The 23,005-nt window shown below is 39.0% G+C and overlaps 1 protein-coding gene across 1 annotated transcript in view; it reads right to left on the reverse strand.

Annotated features, from left to right (window-relative positions):
• Nucleotides 1-23,005, reverse strand: part of EML6 (EMAP like 6) — a 266,233-nt gene that overhangs the window by 61,073 nt on the left and 182,155 nt on the right. Inside the window, exons 17-22 of the mRNA XM_045886192.3 lie at nt 20,653-20,746; nt 10,468-10,568; nt 8,950-9,152; nt 6,476-6,587; nt 6,082-6,209; nt 2,711-2,852 (exon numbers count right to left, since the gene is read on the reverse strand). Of these exons, the coding sequence (XP_045742148.2) occupies nt 2,711-2,852; nt 6,082-6,209; nt 6,476-6,587; nt 8,950-9,152; nt 10,468-10,568; nt 20,653-20,746 (780 nt within the window). The remainder of the gene's footprint in view (nt 1-2,710; nt 2,853-6,081; nt 6,210-6,475; nt 6,588-8,949; nt 9,153-10,467; nt 10,569-20,652; nt 20,747-23,005) is intronic.

Consider the following 23,005-nt stretch of genomic DNA (forward strand, 5'->3'; position numbering starts at 1 on the left):
AACTCAAGGGCAATGATCAGAACGCTAAAACAACTAACAACAAAACCCCATGAAACAAAACCTTTTCTATTTCTTTAAGGTTTATCCATTCATTTCTTAAAACCTGAGTACATGGGATTTTCAAAAGACCCCAGGAGTGAGTGGGGGAAAGGAGTGAAGGATTAATAAAACCAGTACCTTTGCTTCCAAGAAGAGAGATGATACTTAAGAATGGGAATTCTGGAATTCAGTTTCTAGAAACCATTTTTTTGGATATCGTGCCTTACACATAAAACTTGCTTTAGAGACCTTGTTGATCTTAGAGTCACTCCAAGACTTTGATCCATGGGTCCTAAGCATAATTCTAGAGGTGAAAGATTTTATCCTGCCTCTTCTGTCGTGGACAATACTCTTTCAAAAGGTGTCTCTAAACAGTACGAGCTGCCAGTGCCACGTGAGCAATGTTTTCTCCTGCTTTGCAGGGTCACAGAGAGGTATTTCTGAATGAGTGTGGACTCTGTGTGTGGGGGTGTTTAATAGGAATCCTGTTTAATAATATCCCGCCCCCCCTTCTTATTGTCAAGACTTTGGTAAGCATGGCCCCAGGGATGGGACGGTCATACAGCTTTGTGCTAAGGCACTCCAAACTCAGCTTCCACACACTCCCCTCCGTCACGGTTCATGGTATACTGAAAGCTATGTACCAGTAACGGCAAACTGCCTTATCTAAATTCTATCTTCATTCATGCACTCAGGTAGCAACAAGTTATTTATGTACTGTGAGTCACACATGGTGCCAGGGCTGAGAGAACAAAAGACAAGCCTGCCCTTGAGGAGAGTCATCAAGATGAGGTTAACCATACACGTTATTATACAAACCAGGACACTTCTCAGAGTGAAAGGGAGAGCTAGTAATAATTACACCAGGAAAACTGCTATAAACTGGATTGAACGGTCATCCCATCTAAGATATGTTGATAATTGTTCTTTTGAACTAATTTTTAACCCAGTGAATAAAGTCCACTGTCTGATGTTGAAGTTACTCACAAGGAGGTCTTAGTGTATCATTTTCCCAGGATAAATTAGTGGTCAAATGATTCAGTCTTGCAGTGGTGAGAAGCATGGGCTTCAGAGTCAGACCTGGGTTTGAATCTTGGCTCCCCCACTGACTAAGGCCCACAAGTCCACTGTAAAGAAAGGCAAGATGGCAGAGAAAAACAGCTTTTGGCAGTAGCCGCAGGCGTGTTCTCTGAAGCCACTCTCTCTGGGTGGGAGTTCAGTGCAATTTCAGGCAAACAACCGAAGTTCTCTGTGCTGCAGTCTCCTAATCTGTACGTGGTAAGAATAATGGCCTTACTACTCAGGTTCCCATGAAGATCAAATGCAAACTGCTAGGAGTCACCAACTCAACAGGATCAGCCACCATCATGGTTACTATTGTGTTGACATCTTTTTTCATTTTATTCCCTTGCAATATATTCTCCACGTCTCTCTACTTGTAAAACTACCCCATATAAATATTTTAGGGCAAGACCCCAATCTCATCCTTCCCCAAGAACTTCCACAAATGCTTTGAGCCTCAGCTCTCGGGTTTCCTCCTTGCTGAAGTTGTCCCTGGCAGCAGGCCTTCTCCTGAGCCTCCACACAACTTTGTTTGTGTCAGACATCTTTCATTTGTTGCTCCACATCTGCTCTCCACCCCTCCCTGTGCCTTCTGCTGGCCTGCAAAGATCGCGTCAGTGGTCTCCCTGGCCCTCTGGCTTTTGGCTGCGTTTGGCCCAGGGGGAGCATGAAAAGGAGACTCGAGGGAGGGCGCAAAGGAGGAAGGGGGAACAGGGAGTTTGGGCTCTGTACCCCCCTAGCTGCCTCCCCTGCAGGGTCACTGTGAACTGGCGGCAGCCCTGGGCTGAGGGGCCTAGCTCCTGTCCGGCCTGTCCTCTCACAAAGTTCTCACTTCTGGGTTCTAGCATTGTTCTCTCCTCTTGACCCTTCAGGCCCAGGGCTGATGAAGGTACCTGGCTGTTAGCAGCTGCATGGCGCTGCACTATCCCTCGTCATTCCTCAACACCCTACCCACCCCTTTAACAAATGGTCCCATTTTTAGACTCTCCTCAAATCGCCCTATTGGAATGGACCATCTGTTGCTGGGACTCTGTGTGAATCTTGTCCATCTCTGACACTAGAGATGGGACCGTTCATCTTGGGATCCCCAGGACCTGACACATAGAAGCCACTCAATAAATGTTTGCTGAATTTGCACTTCTTGGTGTACCTCTTTGTTCTAGTAGCAAAGGGTGTTAAATACATATTTACTCATTTCTTGATATTAACTATTTTTTTAATAAAACTTTTGTTTTTCAGTAGTAAAATCAGTTGTAGAGACTGTTAGACATAAAGATAAAGAAGCATTCTTTACAAGCTGATGGGTTGTAAAGGACTCTGACGGACTCCCACAGATCTCCACCAGGAGAAGAAGAAGGACATATTGCCCCCAGGTGGCAAACGTGTGTGCAGTGCAAGGAAATGAAGGAAGTAATAGATCAGGCCAGCTCTCTGGAATTTCTATCTGTAGCAACGAACACTGAATTCCCATTACCTAGCATAAGTGGGGTCATGTACCAGGTACACTCAGTAAATATTAGTTGAGTGAATGAATGAACGAATGAATGAACGCAACACATTCTGTTGTTGGTAAATACTTTGACAGATGTGTTAAAGTGGTATCACGTACCTTTTTTGAGTTTTCGAACAGCCAGCATACGGTGCTGGGAGGATAATTCCCAGATCCGAAGTGTTTTATCATCACTCACCGTTGCGCAGATGGGCAGGAGAGGGTGGGCTGCCAGACCCCATACTTCTCCCTCCATGTGCCCCTGTGGGAGAGGAAACAAGGCCATATAAACTCGGTTCGCGCTTCTTGGCTAGCCCTTCTGTAGCACTGTGCTGTAGACCCAGCAGGTTCACACATGAATAAACACAGGTTGAGCTTCCTTAAACCAAAATGAAAGCGCTGAATAATTTTTTTCATTTGAACTTAAATCTAAAGCTGGGTCTACATGATGCCAAAATCTTCATTTGTAAAGCAAAACATGGACTCGTTGCTCATAAGCTTTGTTTATATGATGCCAAATATTTTTCCTTTTAGAAACATCTGGGTAAATAATAAAATACCCTCATTTGATCCTCTTGCTTGATACTGAGTTAACACAGTATATATAGGCACACATACACTTGCAAAACGGCTTGATCGTGACACAAAGCACCTTTATGAATAAACCCATGTTCTAAAAGATGTAGGTAACCACCTATCTCTGTCAGAGGGATTGGACAGCAATATTCTTTATTTTTCCCCCAAAAAAGTAATTACTTTAAAAAAAAAAAATCCAGGATCAAATTAAGGCATATGCATTGCATTTGGTTGTTATATTTCTCTTCTTTTCTAGTCTTACTGAGATACAAGTGACACATAACAGTGTATAAGTTTAAATTTGGACAGCAATATTCTTATTAATTTTAGTCCTTTGAATGTATAGCATTTGGCAAAACAAAAGCTCAGTTTTCATACCAAGTGTCCTGAGAATAACTCAGGTTCAGTGTTTGTTCACACATTATTCTATCCAGTGAATATCAGACAACTAAAAGGTGCTTAAAAGGCATTGGGCCAATTCCATATACCTGTATCTTATCACACACATAAATGGCTTAGAAATAAGATAAAAGTGTTTAAAAAATGAACAATTAGGGAGAAAATGACTGATGCCTGTAATTTATCACTCAATAAAGCAGTGTAAAGAATAGATTAGTGCACAGAACAATAAAACAGACTAGACCGTTCACTGAGTTTCTGCGTTTAGTGTCTACTTAGACAAAGGCTTTGCTTAGTAAAGCAAAAAGGAAGACCATACACAGCATCTGAAAGGTGTTTGTACTTGGACTGCTTCAGGGAACAGGTGGCTTTCTGAAGAGAAACTGGATGATTCTGGTTTAACAGGGAAACTGTTTGAGCAAAACAGTAATTTGGCAGAAGTTCCAAATAGAGCTGACATTCAAATATCTGAGAAGGGCCAAAGGGTGTAGATACGGTCTTTGAATTTATTGGATTTGGAGTACCCTACATCCCTAGTTTTCTAGTTTTCTTCCCTTCAGAAGCCTCTCATCCCAAACGTCATGGTCAGAGGATGGGTCAGGTGTCAACCCCAATTTCCCCCCAGAATGGATGTGCTTGGAGGTCTTTCCCAGACCAAGTCCCTTTTACATTTTGCTTGAGGACAGGGTTGCGTGCTCTGAGACCCTTTTAAATCACTGCCTCATATATTGACTTAAACATGGCATTTCCCTATCTAATGGGACTAAATTTCTGCATAACATAGGAATGGACAGTGAGCAAGACAGGCTGGAAGTTTCTCAAGTGGTATAGGAATGGGCTTGGAATCTTACCTTCCTTCTTTTTTTTTTTTTTTTTAAAGATTTTATTTATTTATTTATTTGATAGAAAGAGAGAGTACAAGCAGGGGAAGTGGCAGGGAGAGGGAGAAGGAGGGTCCCGCTGAGCAAAGAGCCCAATGTGATGTTCAATCCTGGGATCCTGGAATCATGACCTGAGCCAAAGGCAGATGCTTAATCGACTGAGCCACCCAGGCACCCCTAGCTACAGGGCTTTTGAGGTTTGTTTTTAACACAGAATTCTTCTTTAAACACATTCTTATTCAGGATATCCTGAGTGGGACTTGGGCACATGCATTTTTAAAACCTCACAGTGTTCTGAACCACGGTGTGTGTGCAGACCTGTTCCCATGATGAAGCAAATCCAAGGGCCACTCTTAGTGGGATTTTGGGGTTCATCTCTAATATAGCAAGCCTGTAGAAGGAGGTGAAGCTTCTCTATTGGACCCACAGAAGTCCTGAAGCTTATTATAACCAGTGCATATTTTTTTCACTCCAGCTTCTGAATGTACACCCTCATCCCAACCTGAGTCTCTTCCATCTACAAATAAGATCTGTCCATCACCAAATTGGGTAGGACTATCTGTCACCTCCACATAGTCTCACCTCCTCAAGTGAGATTTTATCACTTCACTGATCTTTGAGGATTCTGTTGATGTTACTGTAATGTGATTTTACCTGAATATAATTCCTGAGGGGAGATGGAGGGCAAGAAGTAGGTCATGTGTTTTTATGCACCAAGATGGAGACTAGAATGAGGCAAAAAATCTAAGGAGACACTGTGTATCTGGTGTGAGTAGAGAAAATAATTTGTCCTGATAGTTTTATAGATTGACAGATCAAAAAAAAAATACCTAAAGAGCCTCCTCCACACCGGGACTTGATTTAGACAATGAGGTTATGGACTTTGAGCAGATACTGTAAGGGGATAATACTCTTGGGGGTGGGGGGGAATGTACTCTGCATATGGTAGGGACAGTAATAATTGCAGCCAGAGGGAAGACTGTGGGGGACACATTCATGAAGTGACCCTCATGATCCTGGTTTTCACCCCCTGTGTAATCACCCCCTTTCGAGTGTTGCATGACCTATCACTATTTGCCAACTGATAAAATAGGGCAAAGGGTATGGATGTCCCTGATTACATGCATTTGATGATATGATTATGTCACATAAGACCAGTGCCTGTTTTTCCCTCTTTCCCTTCGCAGCTTCAAGGAAGCAAGCAGCCATTTTGGGGAACCCATGTGGCAAGGAATGTATACAACAGCCGGCAAGAAATGCAACCCTCAGTCCTACAACCACAAGGATGTGATTTCTGCCAACAACCTGCATGATCTTGGAGCAGATCCTCCCTCAGGTGAGCCTCTGATGAGACTGCAGCCCAGGCCTTTCCTGTAGCCTTGTGAAACTTTAAGCAGAGGACCCAGTCAAGCCATGCTTGAACTCCTGACCCAGAGAAAGCTAAGATAATAAACATGTATTGTTTTAGGCTGCTAGATTTGTGGCAATTTGTTATATAGCAATAAGTCATCCACACAGCAGTTGCGCGACCCTGAGACTGAGTGCGTACTTCAACACTGCACCCTAAGCGGCCCCCAGGCCTCACCCAAGTCCCCGCTGTGATGGGCACCGTGCGTTAGCATATGTGCACAGTACCTGAACAAGCAGCGTCACTGGGCCACTTTTATCAATTTCCAGGATCTCCCCGTTTTTTGTTCCCACCAGGATATGTCCATGTCCCAAAGTGATGGCACGAATTGAAGGGTTATCTTCCAAAAGCAAGCCTGGGGGGGGAAATGTTGTACTTAATATTGTAAATAGTGCATTTAGTAGAACAACAACAACAAGCCTCATAATCATATATACTCTGTCTTTGTAGTTCAGAAGTACTAGGTACTAGGCAATCATCCTTGATATTTCTACAAGGGGCTGAGAGGTCTAACTGCAGAAGAAGGAGAACCGATTTAGTAATGGGTGTCCACGAGCTTCGGTACCATCTTTTCCATTCCTGTGGAAAGAAAGATTCCGATCACATATTTGGGGGTGGCACCTTTTGAGCTGGTTGACAATGCTGCTCTTTTAATGGCGTAAGTCTTCAAGCATCTTTCAAACATATCATCCCAGAGTTCCACAATTCCATCCTTTCCACCTGTTACAAAACCCTGCGAAGGCACACACGGGAAGAATGAAATATACATCAAAATGACAGGTTGCCCACCTGACCTGTAAAGGGCTTCCCCTTGGGAAAAGCAGCTTTGTCTGTGTTTCCTTCCTAAGTATAGGAGACTGAAAAACCTGATTACAAGTAATATTAATATAATATTTCCTAGAAGCATCCCTCCCCTACTTCTCTAGTGGATAAAGCACATTTTCAATGTGTGTTCCCCACACTTTCCTCAGAACTTTGGTTGGTATCTGGCACCGTAGGTCCATCCTGGATGGCCGTTTCTGTGCTCTGTCCCCCACTTAAATGTGGGCGCCTAAGGAACAGGAAAGCCTGGCAGAGTTTCTGGTATCTCATCTATTCCTACTGAATGAACTGGAATTAACATTGCAATTAAAAATGATTATTAAATACGTTCAAATTAGATATTTACTTCCAGGAGAAAACATCATTATCTTTTAAGAGAAACTTAGGCAGTTCATGTAACACAACCATCCTATTTTGTTCAATGGACATCGATGCCCATAATAATTAAAATCCAGATTAAGTTTTATAAAACCTGGAAAGTAAAATGATTAACATATTAGGTTTGTTTTTGTTTTTTACTGAAGTGATCTTTATTCTTGTTCTAAGCTTATGATTTCTTGGCTTTACTAGTTTTTCTTTCTGGGAAATTATATACACCAACTGCTCTAAGGAAAAACCTTTTTTCAATGAAAAATACTAAGTAATTGTTTTCTTGGAGACTTTTAGTTTCCTTTATTTCAATGAAGTTCACAAGGAAATAATATTTTGAAGTTTTTTTTACATTAAATACCTATATTCTCATTATAGATTTGTAGGGGAGGCTCAATCCCCAAATTATATTCAAATTAGACTGTGACATCCTGGTATTTTACATGATGTTTCAGATTAACTTATCAAGCAGTGAAAGAGTTTAAACAAGTTACAGCACATCAACTTTGAGACCTCTTCAGATTTTGCTTTCTACTTTCATCTTGTCTAATGTACAGTTTTAGCCAAAACAAATTTACCAGTAAAAAACAGCTTAACCACTAAAACTACCATTTTAGTTGCACATCTAACAAGAACCTACTTCAGTACTGGGATCAGCATATTTACCTGGGAACAGGGAAATGCAAAATGAGGCGTGGCTTAGTTAGGTTTGTTGGGTGGCTTATGCTGTTCAGAGGTCAGAGAGTAGACAAACTGGTACCACCAGCAAGCTGGCAGTGAATAAAAAATGGATTTTTCTGGCAAAGTAGTTGAACAAGGTATTTTCATAGTACTGACAATAAGTGTGATCTTTCTTTAAAAAACAAACAACAACAACAACAACAACAAAACACTAAGGCAGGAAGGTAGCTGGACAACAAAGATGAGCTTAAGTGGAAATAGAGCAGGTGTGATTAATTTTGTGTCAGCCTGACTGGTCACAGGGTGTTCTCATTAAATATTATTTCTGTATGTGTCTGGGAGAGTATTTCCAGGTGAGATTAGTATTTGAATTGGTGCACTCAATAAAGTAGATTGCCCTCCCCAATGGGGGCGAGCACCATCCAATTCTTTGAGACCCTGAATAGAACAAAAGGCAGAGGAAGGAGGAATGCATCCCTGTTTTTTCTGTCTCACTGATCGAGCTGGGACATCTCCTCTTTTCCCATCCTCAGACTGAGAGGCACACTAGTGGCAGCCCTGGTTCTCTGGCCTCTGGATTCGCACTCAGTTATACCACCAGCTTCCCAGGGGCTACAGCTTGCAGAGGACACAGTGGGAATGCTTAACCTCCATAACTGCACGAACCAATTCCTTATAATAAATCTTTTTTTTTTTTTTTTGGTAGATGTGTATGTGTATGTATGTCCTACGGATTCTGTTTCTCTGGAAAACCCTAATACACACAAAGCCAAGACTTCACTCTAACACTCTTGTTAAAGTTGAACCTGTCTACACAGGAACAAACTGGTTATCAACTAAACTTTTGGTCAAATTGATGAGTGGGACAATAATCGAACCACTTGGTACTTTGAGGTCTTTGCTTGCTGTGTACAAAGGAGGAAGAGAATGCTGAAACATTTCTCAGGACTTGTCTGCTACTGGGTTTGTACATTATTTCAACACCTCTTAAGGGGCTCTCAGGGCTGAGAGCTAGGAGGAATGAGTATGAAAAAAGTAGTAACTGCCCATAAAGAAATAATTATAAATGAAAGAATTTTTAAAAATATTTGTACTCCTCTCCATTCATGACAACTATTTCCCAATTCAGACAGGCTTTAGAGACAAGCAAGCATCCTGCTGGTGTGGGCCTTCCTCAGACTAACTTATAATTTTAGAAAGCTAATGATGAAAATATGCCATACCTTATCCAATGCATACATAGCAAACACAGGCCCATCATGAGCTTTCACTGTCTTTAGTAGTAGAATATCTTTCCAAATAAAAATATCTCCAGTAGCTGCTCCTGAGAACACTAGATCTTCCATTCGCCCATAAGAAACACACATCATTGTTTCCAATTTTCCAGCACTTCCAAAAATTCCTCTTTTAGAGGTGAAGCCCCCACCTGAAGTGGACCAAGACCATTTATTATTTTTTTGACATACTGACACCTTCTATGAGCATCTGGAATGACTGCCTTCAATGAAAACCCCAGTGTGTCTATGTTATATGTATATGGAAAGATGTATAAAGATGGCAGAAAACATCATAAACAAAAATATTCTAAGAGGGTTTCTCATTTACACATTCATTAATTCAATGTTTATTGAATCCCCCCTTTGTGGTGGATACAGTGGTCAATGCTGGGGTATAAAGATGAGAAGAAGGAGTTTCTTCATTCAATGAACTTAGGTTCTGGTTGGAGAGAGGCTGTCCTTATGCATCTCATTCCAACAGGACATTCATCTAACCAAGGTTCAGTGCCAGTTCCATGCCAGCCAGCAGAGGAGGGACTCAGTGCCTGGGCTAGCTAGGAAAGTCTTCATGAATGCTGACCAAAGAGAATGCGAACAACACTAGCAGTAATGAAAAATGTGAACATGTGACGTATGTTTTGCCTCGATTTTTGTCATGGGAACTTTAGGGTGAGAAAATGAATCACTGTGTAGGAAAAGGTACATCAGATTTGTCCTTGAGATGTTCACATTTCCCTGTACTTCCTGATAAGCACTGACAAACCCAGACCTAGTCCAGAAAACTACACATAGACTGGCTCTCCAGACATGTTGGGTGCCATTATCTTTTCTTTAAAAGCAGAAAGCACTGGAACAGTTGCATGTTTACATTTTGTCCAGTGCAAGATTACGTGTGCATGGTACCTAAGCCAATACTAAGAATTCACAATCCCAATAACAGGTCTGGTTTATTAGTGAGAAGAATAGGATGTCCTTGCATGTTTTGATATGCTTATTCACTCATCCTTATTATCAATATTATAATGCACAAAAATTTATTTGGATCACCTGTTGTGTATAGTGTTGGGGTTTAATTCATGTTTACATTCAGTGATAAAGTAATAAAAGAACCCTCAAAATACTGAAAATGTTATCCACTCAACCAAAGTGATTATTTTATTTCCTGTTCAGTGGTCCAATATAATTACAGCTTTCAGAACAGATGATTAAATATAAAAATAATTGTTTTTACAGAACATTTCCCAAAGCTTTCTAGATATTGACAAACATGCACAGCATCAGATAGAGTGTTTGAGTTTTACAGCTTGGACATTAAGCAGCTCAAAGTGAATTTGGAAGAGCATGTCTTCCAGGAACATTTTAATTTTAAACTGCAGAGACTGGCTAGGTAATGGTGGTGGGCTTTTTTTCAGATAGATTTTTTTTAAAGCTTTCAACCACATAAACGATAAACCCAAACAATACCTGCTTGTTGCCAGAATTTGATATGCTTCATCCCAACTGTAACCAGTTTGTCAACATGGTGTGGGTTACACTTAACCACAAATATCTTGTCTTTATGCCCTCTGTAAGAGACAAATAGAAGAAAAAAATCTAGTTGTCATGAAGCTTTGATAGAGAGTTTTATTAAAAGCATACATTTGGTCTAACTTTCATTAAATACATCTAACAGGACAAGTAAATTAGAAAGTAATTTAAAATACACATAAGGTCTATATTAAAATCATGAGCTTTGACCTTTCTTTGCATGTGGGAGCCCTCTCTTCTAACCCTCATATTGCTACCAAAGTCTACTCACTTATGCTCTAAACAAATTAATGAAATATTTATAATGGATCAGAATGTCTCCATAAGATAAAATTAATGCCACTATCATAAGATTGCAGTTCTCAGGATATAGAGGTCTTATATAGGAAAAAGGGGAAGACACTGCTGTCATATTAATGAGAAGCTTCAAATGTAATATTCTTTCCTGTGGAAGGCATAACTTCAGGTTAAAGAGAATTTCAGTTAGAAATGTATTTGCTAGAAATTGAAGCCTTTAGCTCACATCCATGGGAAGAGAAAGGATGTCATCTATTAATCCAAGGCACTCTCATTGAAAAACCCAGATTCATTCAAGAACAACTATACACGGGCTGGCTCTCCAGATGTTGTGGGCCATTATCCTTTAGAAACAGAAACTGCTGAAACAGTAGCTTATTCATGATGTGTTTGTGTGTGTGAACTCAAAAGTCAGATTCTTACTTAATATCATTCCCAGTGGAGTCAGGAACAAGATTATTACCATTGCCATTTAACCTTGTATTGAACATATTAACAAGTGCAAATAGGTAAGATTTTAAAAATTAAAGGCATAAGAGCTGGAATGGAAGAGGTGAAACTATTTCTATTTGCAGATGATGCAACTATGTATCTAGAAAACTCAAAAGAAAATAATGTAAAAACAATTACAAACAAGATAACTTAGTCAAGCTACAGCATACAAAATTAAGTGCAGAATCAACAACTTCAACATATGCAAAAAACAGCTGAAAAATATAATGGAATAAATGATTTTATAAACAACAACAAAAACCAAGGTATAAATTTAACACAAAAACCTGCACATAGATGTTTACAGCAGCTTTAACTCTAATTGGCAAAACTTAGAAGCAATCAAGATGTCCTTCAGCAGGTAAGTAAAAAAAAAAAAAAAAAAAAAAAAAAAAAAAAGTGGTATATCCAGACAATAGAGTACCATTCAGTGATAAACAGAAATGAGCTATCGAGCCATGAGAAGACATGGAGGAACCTTTGGTGGAGTCTTTAGGGTTTTCTACATATCAGATCATGTCATATGCAAATAGTGACAGTTTTACTTTTTCCTTACCAATCTGGATGCCTTTTATTTCTTTTTTTCTTGTCTGATTGCTGCAGCTAGGACTTCCAGTACTATGTTGAATAAAAGTGGTAAGAGTGTACATCCTTGTCTTGTTCCTGATCTTAGAGGAAAAGCTTTCAGTTTTTCACCAGTCAGTATGATGTTAGCTGTGGGTTTTTCATATATGGCCTTACTTAGAACTAATAAATGAGTTCAGTAAAGTTGCAGGATATAAAATTAGTACACAAAAATCTGTTGCATTTCTATACACCAATAACAAAGTAGCAAAAAGAGAAATTAAGAAAAGCAATCCCATTTATAATTGTACCAAAAAGAATAAGTTACCTACAATTAAACTTAACCAAGGAGGTTAAAGTCATACTCTTAACCTATAAGACATTGATGAAAGAAACTGAAGATGACACAAACAAATAAAAAGATATGCTATGCTCATGGGTTAGAATAATTAATATTATTAAAATGTCCATAGTACCCAAAGCACTCTAAAGATTGAGAGCAATCCCTATCAAAATACCAATAGCATTTTTCACAGAACTAGAATTTACATGGAACCACAAAAGACCTTGAATAGCCAAAGAAATCTTGAAAAAGAACAAAGCAGGATGTCATCACAATCCCAGATTTCAAGATACACTACAAAGTTATAGTACTCAAAACAGTATGGTACTGGCACAAAAACAGACATATAAATCAATGGAACAGTCTAGGGAGCCAAGAAATAAATCCATGCCTATGTGGTCAATTAATTTACAAAAAAGGAGGCAAGAATTCATAATGAGTAAAAGACAGCCTTTTCAACAAAGGGTGCTGAGGAAACTGGGGAGCTACATGCAAAAGAATGACACAAGACCACCTTCTTATACCATATACAGAAATAAATGCAAATAGATTAAAGACTTGAAAAAAATAAATGCAAATAGATTAAAGACTTGAAACTGTAAAAGTCATAAAAGAAAACATGGGCAGCAATATCCTGGACATTGACCTCAACAACATATTTAAGGGTATGTCTCCTGAGGCAAGAGAAACAAAAGCAAAAATAAATATCAGGACACTAAAATAAAAATATTTTTCACAGCAAAGGAAACCATCAACAAAAAAAAGGTCACCTACTGAATGGGAGAAAATATTGGCAAAGGATATATATGATAAGGGGCTAATATGCAAAATATATAAAGAACTTATAGAACTCAGCACCATAAAAAAATCCCATTAAAAAGTGGGTAGAGGACCTAAATAGACATTTTTCTAAAGAAGACATAAATGGCAAACACATGAAAAGATGCTCAGCATCACTCATCACCAGAAAAGTGCAAATTAAAACCACAATGAGATATTACCTGACACCAGTCAGAATGGTTACTATCAAAAATATAAGAAATAACGAGTGTTGGCGAGGATGTAGAGAAAAAGGAACCCTCATGCACTGTTGGGGGGAATATAAACTGGTGCAGCCACTGTGGAAAACAGTATGGAAGTTCCTCAAAAAATTAAAAATAGAAATATTATAGGACCCAGTAATTCCATGACCGGGTATTTACCCAAAGGAAACAAAAACACCAATTCCAAAAGATCTATGCACCCCTATGCTTATTTCAACATTACTTACAATAGCCAAGATATGGAAGCAACCCAAGTGTTCATCCAAAGATGAATGGACAAGGAAGATGTGGTACACACACACACACACACACACACACACACTAGAATATTACTCAGCCATTAAAAAGAATGAAATCATGCCATTTGCAACAACACAGATGGACCTAGAGAGTATTATGCTAAGTGAAATAGCCCAGACAGAGAATGACAAATGCCATAAGAGTTCACTGACAGATGGAATCTAAAAAACAAAACAAATGAACAAATGAAACAAAAGAGAAACAGACTCATAAATACAGAGAACAAATTGGTGGTTGCACAGGGGATGGGGTTTGGGGAATGGGCAAAATAACTGAAGGGAATTAAGAAGTACAACTTTACAGTTATGAAATAAATAAGTTATAGATGAAAAGTACAGCAGTGAATACAGCCAATATTTTAACAACTTTGGATGGTGACAGATAATTACTTTTATCATGGTAAGCATTTCAAAATGTATATAAATGTCAAATCACTATGTTGTACACCTGAAACTAACATAATATTGTATATCAACTATACTTCAATTAAATAATAAAATAAAAATATACTGTTTAAGTTAGAAATGCTTAATGAAGTATATACAGGTCAAAAGACATGCTGTCTTAAATTTTCTTTAAAATATTCTAGCAAAAAAGTAAGTAAAAGAAAAAAAACGAGGGGAGGAAGATTTGTACCATCTGTAGAATGATGCAGCTGGGTGAAAAGGAGTCCACTATGCTATTTCCTCCACTTCTGTGTTACTTTGAAATTTTCCATAATAAGTTAAAAAACAGGACAGAGCATCTCCATGCCCATTACATGGGCCCTACACTGACAGGCAGGGAAAGGAGAGGAACTGATACTTGAACATTCTCTCTTCATTTCTTTGAAAGTCCAAAGTGACACATGGACATTAGGGCCAAGGTACATCACTAGAAGTTATCAGGAACAATTAGGACAGAGAGATAAAAGTTTAGATATGTAAGGAGAGAAAATGTGCTTAACACCAAGAGGAGAAATGGACCAGATAACCATAAAAGACATTAAGCGTCCAAAGATTTCTTGCTTGGAGGAAAATCCCCACAGATTCTAAATCATTAATAAAAACTTTAGAGAGAAGATGCTAGAGAAAACTGACAAGAAAATTGAGAGCAGGTATTACAAATTACATTTCCCACACAGAAAAAAGGACTATTTTGTGTTTATCCAATGCCAAATATTTAGATAGCTGGAAAAATGGTTTTTTTCAAGAGCACTTTTTAGTTTTCATCTAATTTCTTGATGTCATAAAAACACCAGTGGGTTTTCTCTTGTGGCTAAAGTTCTAAACTGATGAATGATGGCATATCAATGTTCAGTTAATGTCAAAACCTACATTAAGGACATTAATGGATACTTCTGCTATCTTTCCCTTAGATACTTGTTAAATCTGTAGAGTAGTTGCCTACAACTGTGTCAGTAAGAAAAATAAAATGGAAAGAGTTTCAGGTCCTAAGCAGAAAGTAAGAATGCAGAAGACTGTCCTGCTGCCCTAATAAAGGATGACTCCTCATGCCAGAGTCATAAGTAATTCACCACATTGGGCCACATTGTAAACTCCACTGGCAAGCACAGGGGAAGAGGGAAGGAAAGTGCCTCTTCCAGAAGTCCAGGGCAGCTGCACACAGATGAGTTGGCTTCTAAATGTTCTATTCAGAACCCTTCATTTGCTTAGAGGCCCAGTCCTGTGTGTGATTTGTGTTCTCTTTTTTTGTGGAGGTAGCCCACAGCTTGGAAGAGTGAAGGAATGTTTGATTTATACCCCATCTTCAAAAAGGATTTGAAATAGCTTACAATACACCAAAACCCGTAAGATACCTATGAATAAACCTAACCCAAGAAGTGAATGATCTGTACTCCGAAAATAAAGAACACTGATGAAAGAAATTGAGAAAGACATAAAAAATGGAAAAACATTCCATGCTCATGGATTGGAAGAACAAACATTGTTAAAATGTCTGTACTACCAAAGCAATCTACACATTTAATGCAATCCTTATCAAAATACCACTGGCATTTTTTGCAGAGCTAGAGCACACAATCCTAAAATTTGTATGGAACCACAAAAGATCCCGAATAGCCAAAGCAAACCTGAAAAAGAAAAGGAAACCTGGAGGCATCACAATTCCGGACCTCAAGCTATATTGCAAAGCTACAGTGATCAAAACAATATGGTACTGGCACAAAAATAGACACATAGATCAATAGAACAGAACAGAGAACCCAGAAATGGACCCACAACTATATGGTCAACTAATCTTTTTTTTTTTTTTAAGAGAGAGAATGTGTGCAAACATAGGGGAGGGGCAGAAGGGTAGGGAGAGAGAGAATCCCAAACAGACTCCACACTTGGTGCAGAGTCTGACGTGGATCTCGAACTCACGACCCTGAGATCATGACCTGAGCCAAAATCAAGAGTCAGATGCTCAACCGACTGAGCCTCCCAGGTACCTCATGTTCAACTAATCTTCAACAAAGCAGGAAAGAATATCCAATGGAAAAAAGACAGTCTCTTCAACATGAGGTATTGGGGAAACTGGGCAGCAACATGCAGAACAATGAAACTGGACCATTTTCTTACACCATATACACAAAAATAAATTCAAAATGGATGAAAGACCTAAATGTGAGACAAGAAACCATCAAAATTCTGGAGGAGAACACAGGCAGCAACCTCTTTGATCTCGGCCGTAGCAACTTCTTACTAGGTATGTCTCCTGAGGCAAGGGAAACAAAAGCAAAAATGAACTATTGGGATTTCATCAAAATAAAAAGCTTCTGCACAGCAAAGGAAATAATCAACAAAACTAAAAGGCACCTACAGAATGGAAGAAGACGTTTGCAAATGACATATCTAATAAAAGGTTAGTATTCAAAATCTATAAAGAACTTCTCAAACTCAACAACTAAAAACCAAATATTCCAGTTAGGAAACAGATAGAAAATATGAAGACATTTTTCCAAAGACATCCAGATGGCTAACAGACACATGAAAAAATGCTCAACATCACTCATCATCAGGGAAATACAAATCAAAACCATGAAGAGATACCACCTCACACCTGTCAGGATGGCTAAAATTAACAACACAGGAAACAACAGGTGTTGGCGAGGATGTGGAGAAAGGGGAACCCTTTTGCACTGTTGGTGGGAATGCAAACTGGTGCAGCCACTAGAAAACAGTATGGAGATTCCTTGAAAAGCTACAAATAGAACTACCCTATAATCCAGCAACTGTATTACTAGGTATTTACCCAAAGGCTACAAAAATACAGATTCGAAGGGACACATGACCCCAATGTTTATAGCAGCATTCCCAACAATAGCCAAACTACAGAAAGAGCCCAAATGTTCATCGACTCATGAATGGATAAAGGTGTGTTATGTGTGTGTATATATATATGCATACACAACTAAATATATACATATATGGTTGAATATTACTCAGCTGTCAAAAAGAATGAACTCTTGCCATTTGCGACAATGTGGATGGAACTAGAATATATTATTCTGAGTGAAATAAGGCAGTCAGAGAAAGACAAATACCATATGATTTCACTCATATGTGGAATTTAAGAAACAAAACAGATGAACATATGGAAGGGGAAAAAGGAGAGAGGGGGGAAACAAACCATAAGAGACTCAACTACAGGGAACAAACTGAGGGTTGATGGAGGGAGGTGGGTGGGGGATGGGCTAGATGGGTGATGGGCATTAAGGAGGACATTTGTTGTGATGAGTGCTGGGTGTTGTATGTAAGTGATGAACCACTGAATTCTACTCCTGAAACCAATATTGCACTGTATGTTAACTAACTAGAATCTAAATAAAAATTTGAAACAAAATCAAAAAGGAAAACATTTCCCCATAAAAAATAAATAAAATAGCTTACAATATAGAATAATAATACAGAATAAGCCAGGTAATAATAATAAGAATAAAGTGAGAGGACATACTGGTGAGTGAAAAAAAGAAGCCAGTTGCAGAGCCATTATGTGGAAAATCTCACATATGAATAAAAATTGATAAGAATACTAGAACAATATATACTAAAGAACAAACACTAAAATGTTGGCTATGTCACGGGTAGTGGAATTATGGATGATTTTCACTTTCCTCTTGGTTTTTTTTGTGTGTTAACTTTTCTATAATGATCACGCATTATTTTGAAAACAGAGAAAAGAGTAATAAATGTGATTTTAAAAAAGAGATACTCATCTTTAAAAAGGAAAGTGAGAAAACAAAGGTGCCAATTTGGTCTGCAGGAGACTTTATCACATTCCCTAAATGCATGTCAGGGTGGGGGCCTATAATAAATAGAGCAACAAAGCTCACATGGAAATACATGCTACACACCTGCTCTTCGTGGGCCTACATTTTGTCCCTGAGCTTTCCAGCGGCACAATTATGTCACATTGACACTGCAAATATTCTTGTTAGGCACCTTGATTACTGTACCTTTTGCCTACTGTTCACACTTCTGAGATGAAGCATGTCAAGAATAATTAGTCACTGTCCCCCACGGTCCTGTTACTGGTGCATTAGAAATGCACATAAAGGGACATAGAGGCACCTGATTATCTCATTATTCTTCTCCGACTGACACTGATATTAGGCGATTTAACTACTGCCCATAAGAGATTGGTTTTGGTTATTAAATGGGTTACTTGTATATAACACTAAAATCTGAACAACCTTCAAAAGGAAAAAAAAGACTGAATAAATTCATTTGTAATGGAGGTGATTGAAATCTTTCATGAAAATTAGCGAAGAGGCAGAAGAACTGTTCAGAGATTGGATTAAGCCTCAGAGATCTTGTAATAAGATCTCCATGTGCCAATCCCTAATTTCTCTGAGCTGATAACAAAGGAGTTTCCGTGAAGCATTTTCACAACAGCAGGTGGCTTTTGAGGGTGCAGTGTCATGCAGGTGGCGCCCCTTAGCCCTGGGCATCAGCTGGTGACGCCATCGTGGCTCCTGCCTTGCCCATCCCTCCACGGGCATCTCTCCCATCTTGGGGGTAGGGGTTTTGTAGAACACCATCCGGCCAGAGCAGTGCAGGCTGCCAGAGGTGGGTTCACCGGCAAGACTGGCTTGTGCCCACCACTGGCATGACTGAGATGCAGTACAAAGTGAGGGGTGTCACTGAGTCGGCCAGCCTGAGAGTAAATCAAGCCCTCTCAGGAGCTGTGAAGACTCCTTGACGCTAGTAAAGTATCGCCTGTTTTTCTTTGTCACTTCTTTCATGTCCCAGTTGTTTTGTTTTTTTTTTTAAGTAATCTCTACACCCAGTGTGGGGCTCAAATTCACAACCCCGTGATCCAGAGTCATATGCTCTACTGACTGAGCATGCCAGGTGCCCCTGTGCCCCAGTTTTTAAGGTTTCTATCTGCCTAAGTATGTAACTGAAGGCCATAGAGTTTTTATTTATTTGTATATTTATATTTATTTATATTATATAAATATTATTATATAAACAGGTATTTATGTAAATATTTACCTATTTATTATTTTAAAACCTAGTAGTCTTCAAAGAACTTTAGCAACCCTTGACATTCCTTCTTGGAAAGAGCACTGGTTAATATTACAATTGCAAAAATATTCTTGGAGGGCAATTTTGCAGGTGTCCTGTTTTGGGAATGTGACATAAGGCTTGGGAGCAATTCCAAAAATAAAGTGTATTACTAACATAATGGTGTTAAGTTGCTTTGTGTTAATTAAATAGAAGTAACACTACCCAGCATATAAAATATATACCTTTAAAATTTTAATAAATATTTATTTCTTCTGTTTCTATGAATGTTTCTGGCATACAACAGGTGAGCCACAGAAGGTTGCAGAGGGTTTTCTAGCAGGAAAATTGCTTTTCTGTTGCTTTTGAAATGCAGACATGAGCTTTGCCTGAAGTAATCTACGTTGCAGTTGGTATGTTATCAGAAATATTAAACTAAAATTCAGCATATTAGCTAAAGGGAAAGCAGAGTTCTAAAGAGGAACTGAATCTGAGTACTAGTAGGGAATGATAAACCAGTGTGGAATACTAGAAAGAGAGGCCAAGAAAGCCCACTTGGGCAGGCAGATTTATGAGCTGTTATTTGCTGCCAAGAATTTCATCTCAATAGCACTTATCAGAAAATCTTCTGTTTTTCTCCTAAGATGGTCAGCTGGAGTCCTCAGGGCTCCATCTGCTCCTGTTCTGGGTCCCCAGCAATTTATAGATCTTCATTTATTAAATCAAATTGCCAAAATAACTTTTTTCCTATTTAATACTGTGAAGGGAAATATTAATTTACAAAGTGAATATTGGGGTTCAAAGCCATTAACTTAAAAATGACTTTATACCTCGAGACAGAAAGGATGTTGGTTCATGTAGAGAAGAACTAGTGGAGTGGAGAGGTAAGCTGATAACCTGTCTTGAGCAGCAAACTGTATCACTGGGCCTGGGCTGCCAACTATGTTGACCTCTGACCGCGGCCGGGCAAACAGCTAAGCCCAGTGTAAGTAGGAGTAGAAAGTAGTGCTCAGACCTCAGGCTGATTCAGCAGGGAGGGAGGCTGGGGTAAGGGAGGACAGGTGGTCTATAAACAGCAGTCGGTCTTGGAAAGTCTATTTATAAGATGGGGAGATTAGGGAAACAATTTGCCTGCTTTGAAAGCGAGTGGCAGATGCATACGATGGAGCCTCCTTCCCAGCATGACACGGCCTCATGACAAATGGTACTTCTGACTCGAGTGACATTGACATTCCTCTACCAGATGCAAGACAGTCGAAAAACAAGGGGCGAGGCCCAAGTCTGAGAAAAGCTGCTTTTCTACTGCTGGAGAAAGCTTTGATAAAGACAATGTGTATATTACTAAAAGCGAAGTGATGAGTAACTCTCTGGAAAGGATTTCAGAATTTTCCAGTTCCCTGAAACAAACATTAACTGCTAAGTCAGGTTTGTCACCATGAAATATTGCAGTATGCTTTCACTTAGGTGTTAAGCTTTCCATGTGAATTCCATCTGAGTTTGAAGATGAAATCTCACCAGAAAATGAAAACTATTGACCTTTACTGAAGCGAGACAATCAGCAGGATGCTGCATGACCTCAGCACCGCCTTACCTTGTGGTGGCTATTTTTTCTCCCTTTTTCCAGTCCCAAAACACAATACTGTGAAAATCGTCTAAACCAACCGACACCAGACATTTTCCATCAGCTGTATGAAAACAACACAAATGGCAAATGACTCATTTCTTCAATGAAAAACCAAAACATTTCATATACTGTAAAGACAAATATGAAATGGGTCTTAAGAATATTATTTAGGCTACATTAGAAGTATCATATACTAGCGGGACCACACTAAACGAAACACATAACTAGTAATAGTTGACCTTCCTAATGCATCATAACTGGTTGATGAATTAAATCACTGACCTAACACTCCAGTCTGAGACATGGAGCTGGGGGAAGCCTCCCAGGTACATCACAAAAACCTTGTCTATTTTATGACAAACAAATCTCATGATGTTTACTCAAAGAGCCATGTGACTTTGTGACTCAGTCTATTTTCAGCTTTAAAAAACTGGGTTCTATTTAAACCTCCAAGATAAGAGCATTATAGAAACTAAATTTAATTTCAAAAATTCTTTCAAAGGATATAATTAAAAATCTTAATCTCTTAGTTTCCTTATTTCAAATGTACTATGCTTATTATAGGACATTTAGAAAATATAGATAGAGGAAATTTAAAACTCATCCCAATTTTTAGGCCTACCTAAAAATGTTTGGTGTATATCCTGTCAGTTTCTCCACATAAATGTGCTTTTAAAAAACAAAACCAGGATGATAATGAACATACTATTATCTAATCTTTTTTCTTTTGTTCTATGGTGAACATTTTCCCCTAGTATTAAATATTATTTATAATATCATCAATGACTACTATAATGTAGACACTGGGTTGTTTTAAAAAAAAAAACTTAAAATACATTGTCTCTGTAATTAAATTAAAAATCAAAAATAGTTAATATGCTTTTTCCCTTCAAGACCAAAGAGGCCATACAGTTAGCAAATCTTTCCCTTGCTTCCTCCTCACAAGCCAGATTCACAGGAGGAGTGTCTAGGCTCAGCGATTCCACCTTAGCTCCGTGCTGACTGGGAGATGGGTGGCCAGATTCACTATCTACCAGTTTAGCAGGTGTCTTCTAGGACGACAGAGGACCCACAATATGAGGGCAAAGAAACACAAGTATCTGATAAACTGTTTCTCCCCAGTCCACTCAGGGTCTTAACTGGTATTTTCAAAGGCAGGTCTGGGGTAGATGTCAGAGTGGCCAGGTAAAATAAAGGAAGCCTAGTTAAACTGGAATTTCAGATAAGGAATGAATAATTTTAGTATAAGTAGGTCCCATGCATTATTTAAATTATGTATTTACACTTGCATTGCATGAAGCACACTTGTACTACAAATTTATTTGGCTTCCTGTATTTCAATTTGCTAAATCTGGCAACCCTCCCCAGATGCCAACCAATGCCCAACCTGTGAGTACCGTTCCTTGTGCCAGACTGTCCCCCAAGCTACCAAGCTTCCTTCTCCAAAGGCAGGAGCAGAGTCAGAGAAAGGAAGAGCCTGGCTTAACAAACAAATTCTCCTCAATCCTGGACTACTACTAAGTATGAGACAAGGCTTTGAAAGGTACATGAACCCCTTCAAGCTATTAGGCTCAGTATCAGATGAGACATTCATGCTTTCCAAAAGTGTTAAATTATCATCAAGTGATTACAATAAACAAATGTGTCTTCTGAATCACATCTAAGTCCTTATGCTTAACCATGACCAGGCTTTAAATTGTGCACGGTCTCTTTCTAAACGTTTGGGAGAGGGAAGTGATGATAAGGGCTTCTTATTCATTACCAACATGACTCTTTCCGTACCTCTTGGGATGGCCTGGTTCTGCTTCTGTAGTAGTATGTCTCTGTATTTTGGTGATTTTATTTATTTATCGGAGATTCCGCTCTTTTTTAGATTATAAGCTCTGCTAAGGCTTATGGTAATCATATCACATTTCCTCTGTGATCCTCCCACTAAGCTAGTTTCCAGTGAACACTGAGGATACTGGCGACAATGAAGAGGTAAAAATAAAGATAGAATGTGTGTATGGGGGCGCCTGGGTGGCTCAGTCGGTTAAGCCTCCAACTCTTGGTTTAGGCTCAGGTCATGATCTCGGGGATTCTAGGATTCTAGGATGGAGCCCAGCAGTGGGCTCCCTGCTCAGCGGGGAGTCTGCTTCTCTCCTCTCCCTCTGCCCTTCCCCTGCTCGCACACTCTCCCTCTGAAACAAATAAATCTTAAAAAAACAAACAAACAAAAAAGAATGTGTGTATGGGTAGTATGAAGGGAAAGACAATGTGCTATGTTATCCAGCTCTACAAATTTTAATTGTTTTAATTATTATTTCTTTCAAAAACATGG

Source organism: Mirounga angustirostris, unplaced genomic scaffold, assembly GCF_029215605.1.
Source record: "Mirounga angustirostris isolate CCGP_5_RB_7025 unplaced genomic scaffold, mMirAng1.0.hap1 SCAF_10, whole genome shotgun sequence".
NCBI lineage: Eukaryota > Metazoa > Chordata > Mammalia > Carnivora > Phocidae > Mirounga > Mirounga angustirostris.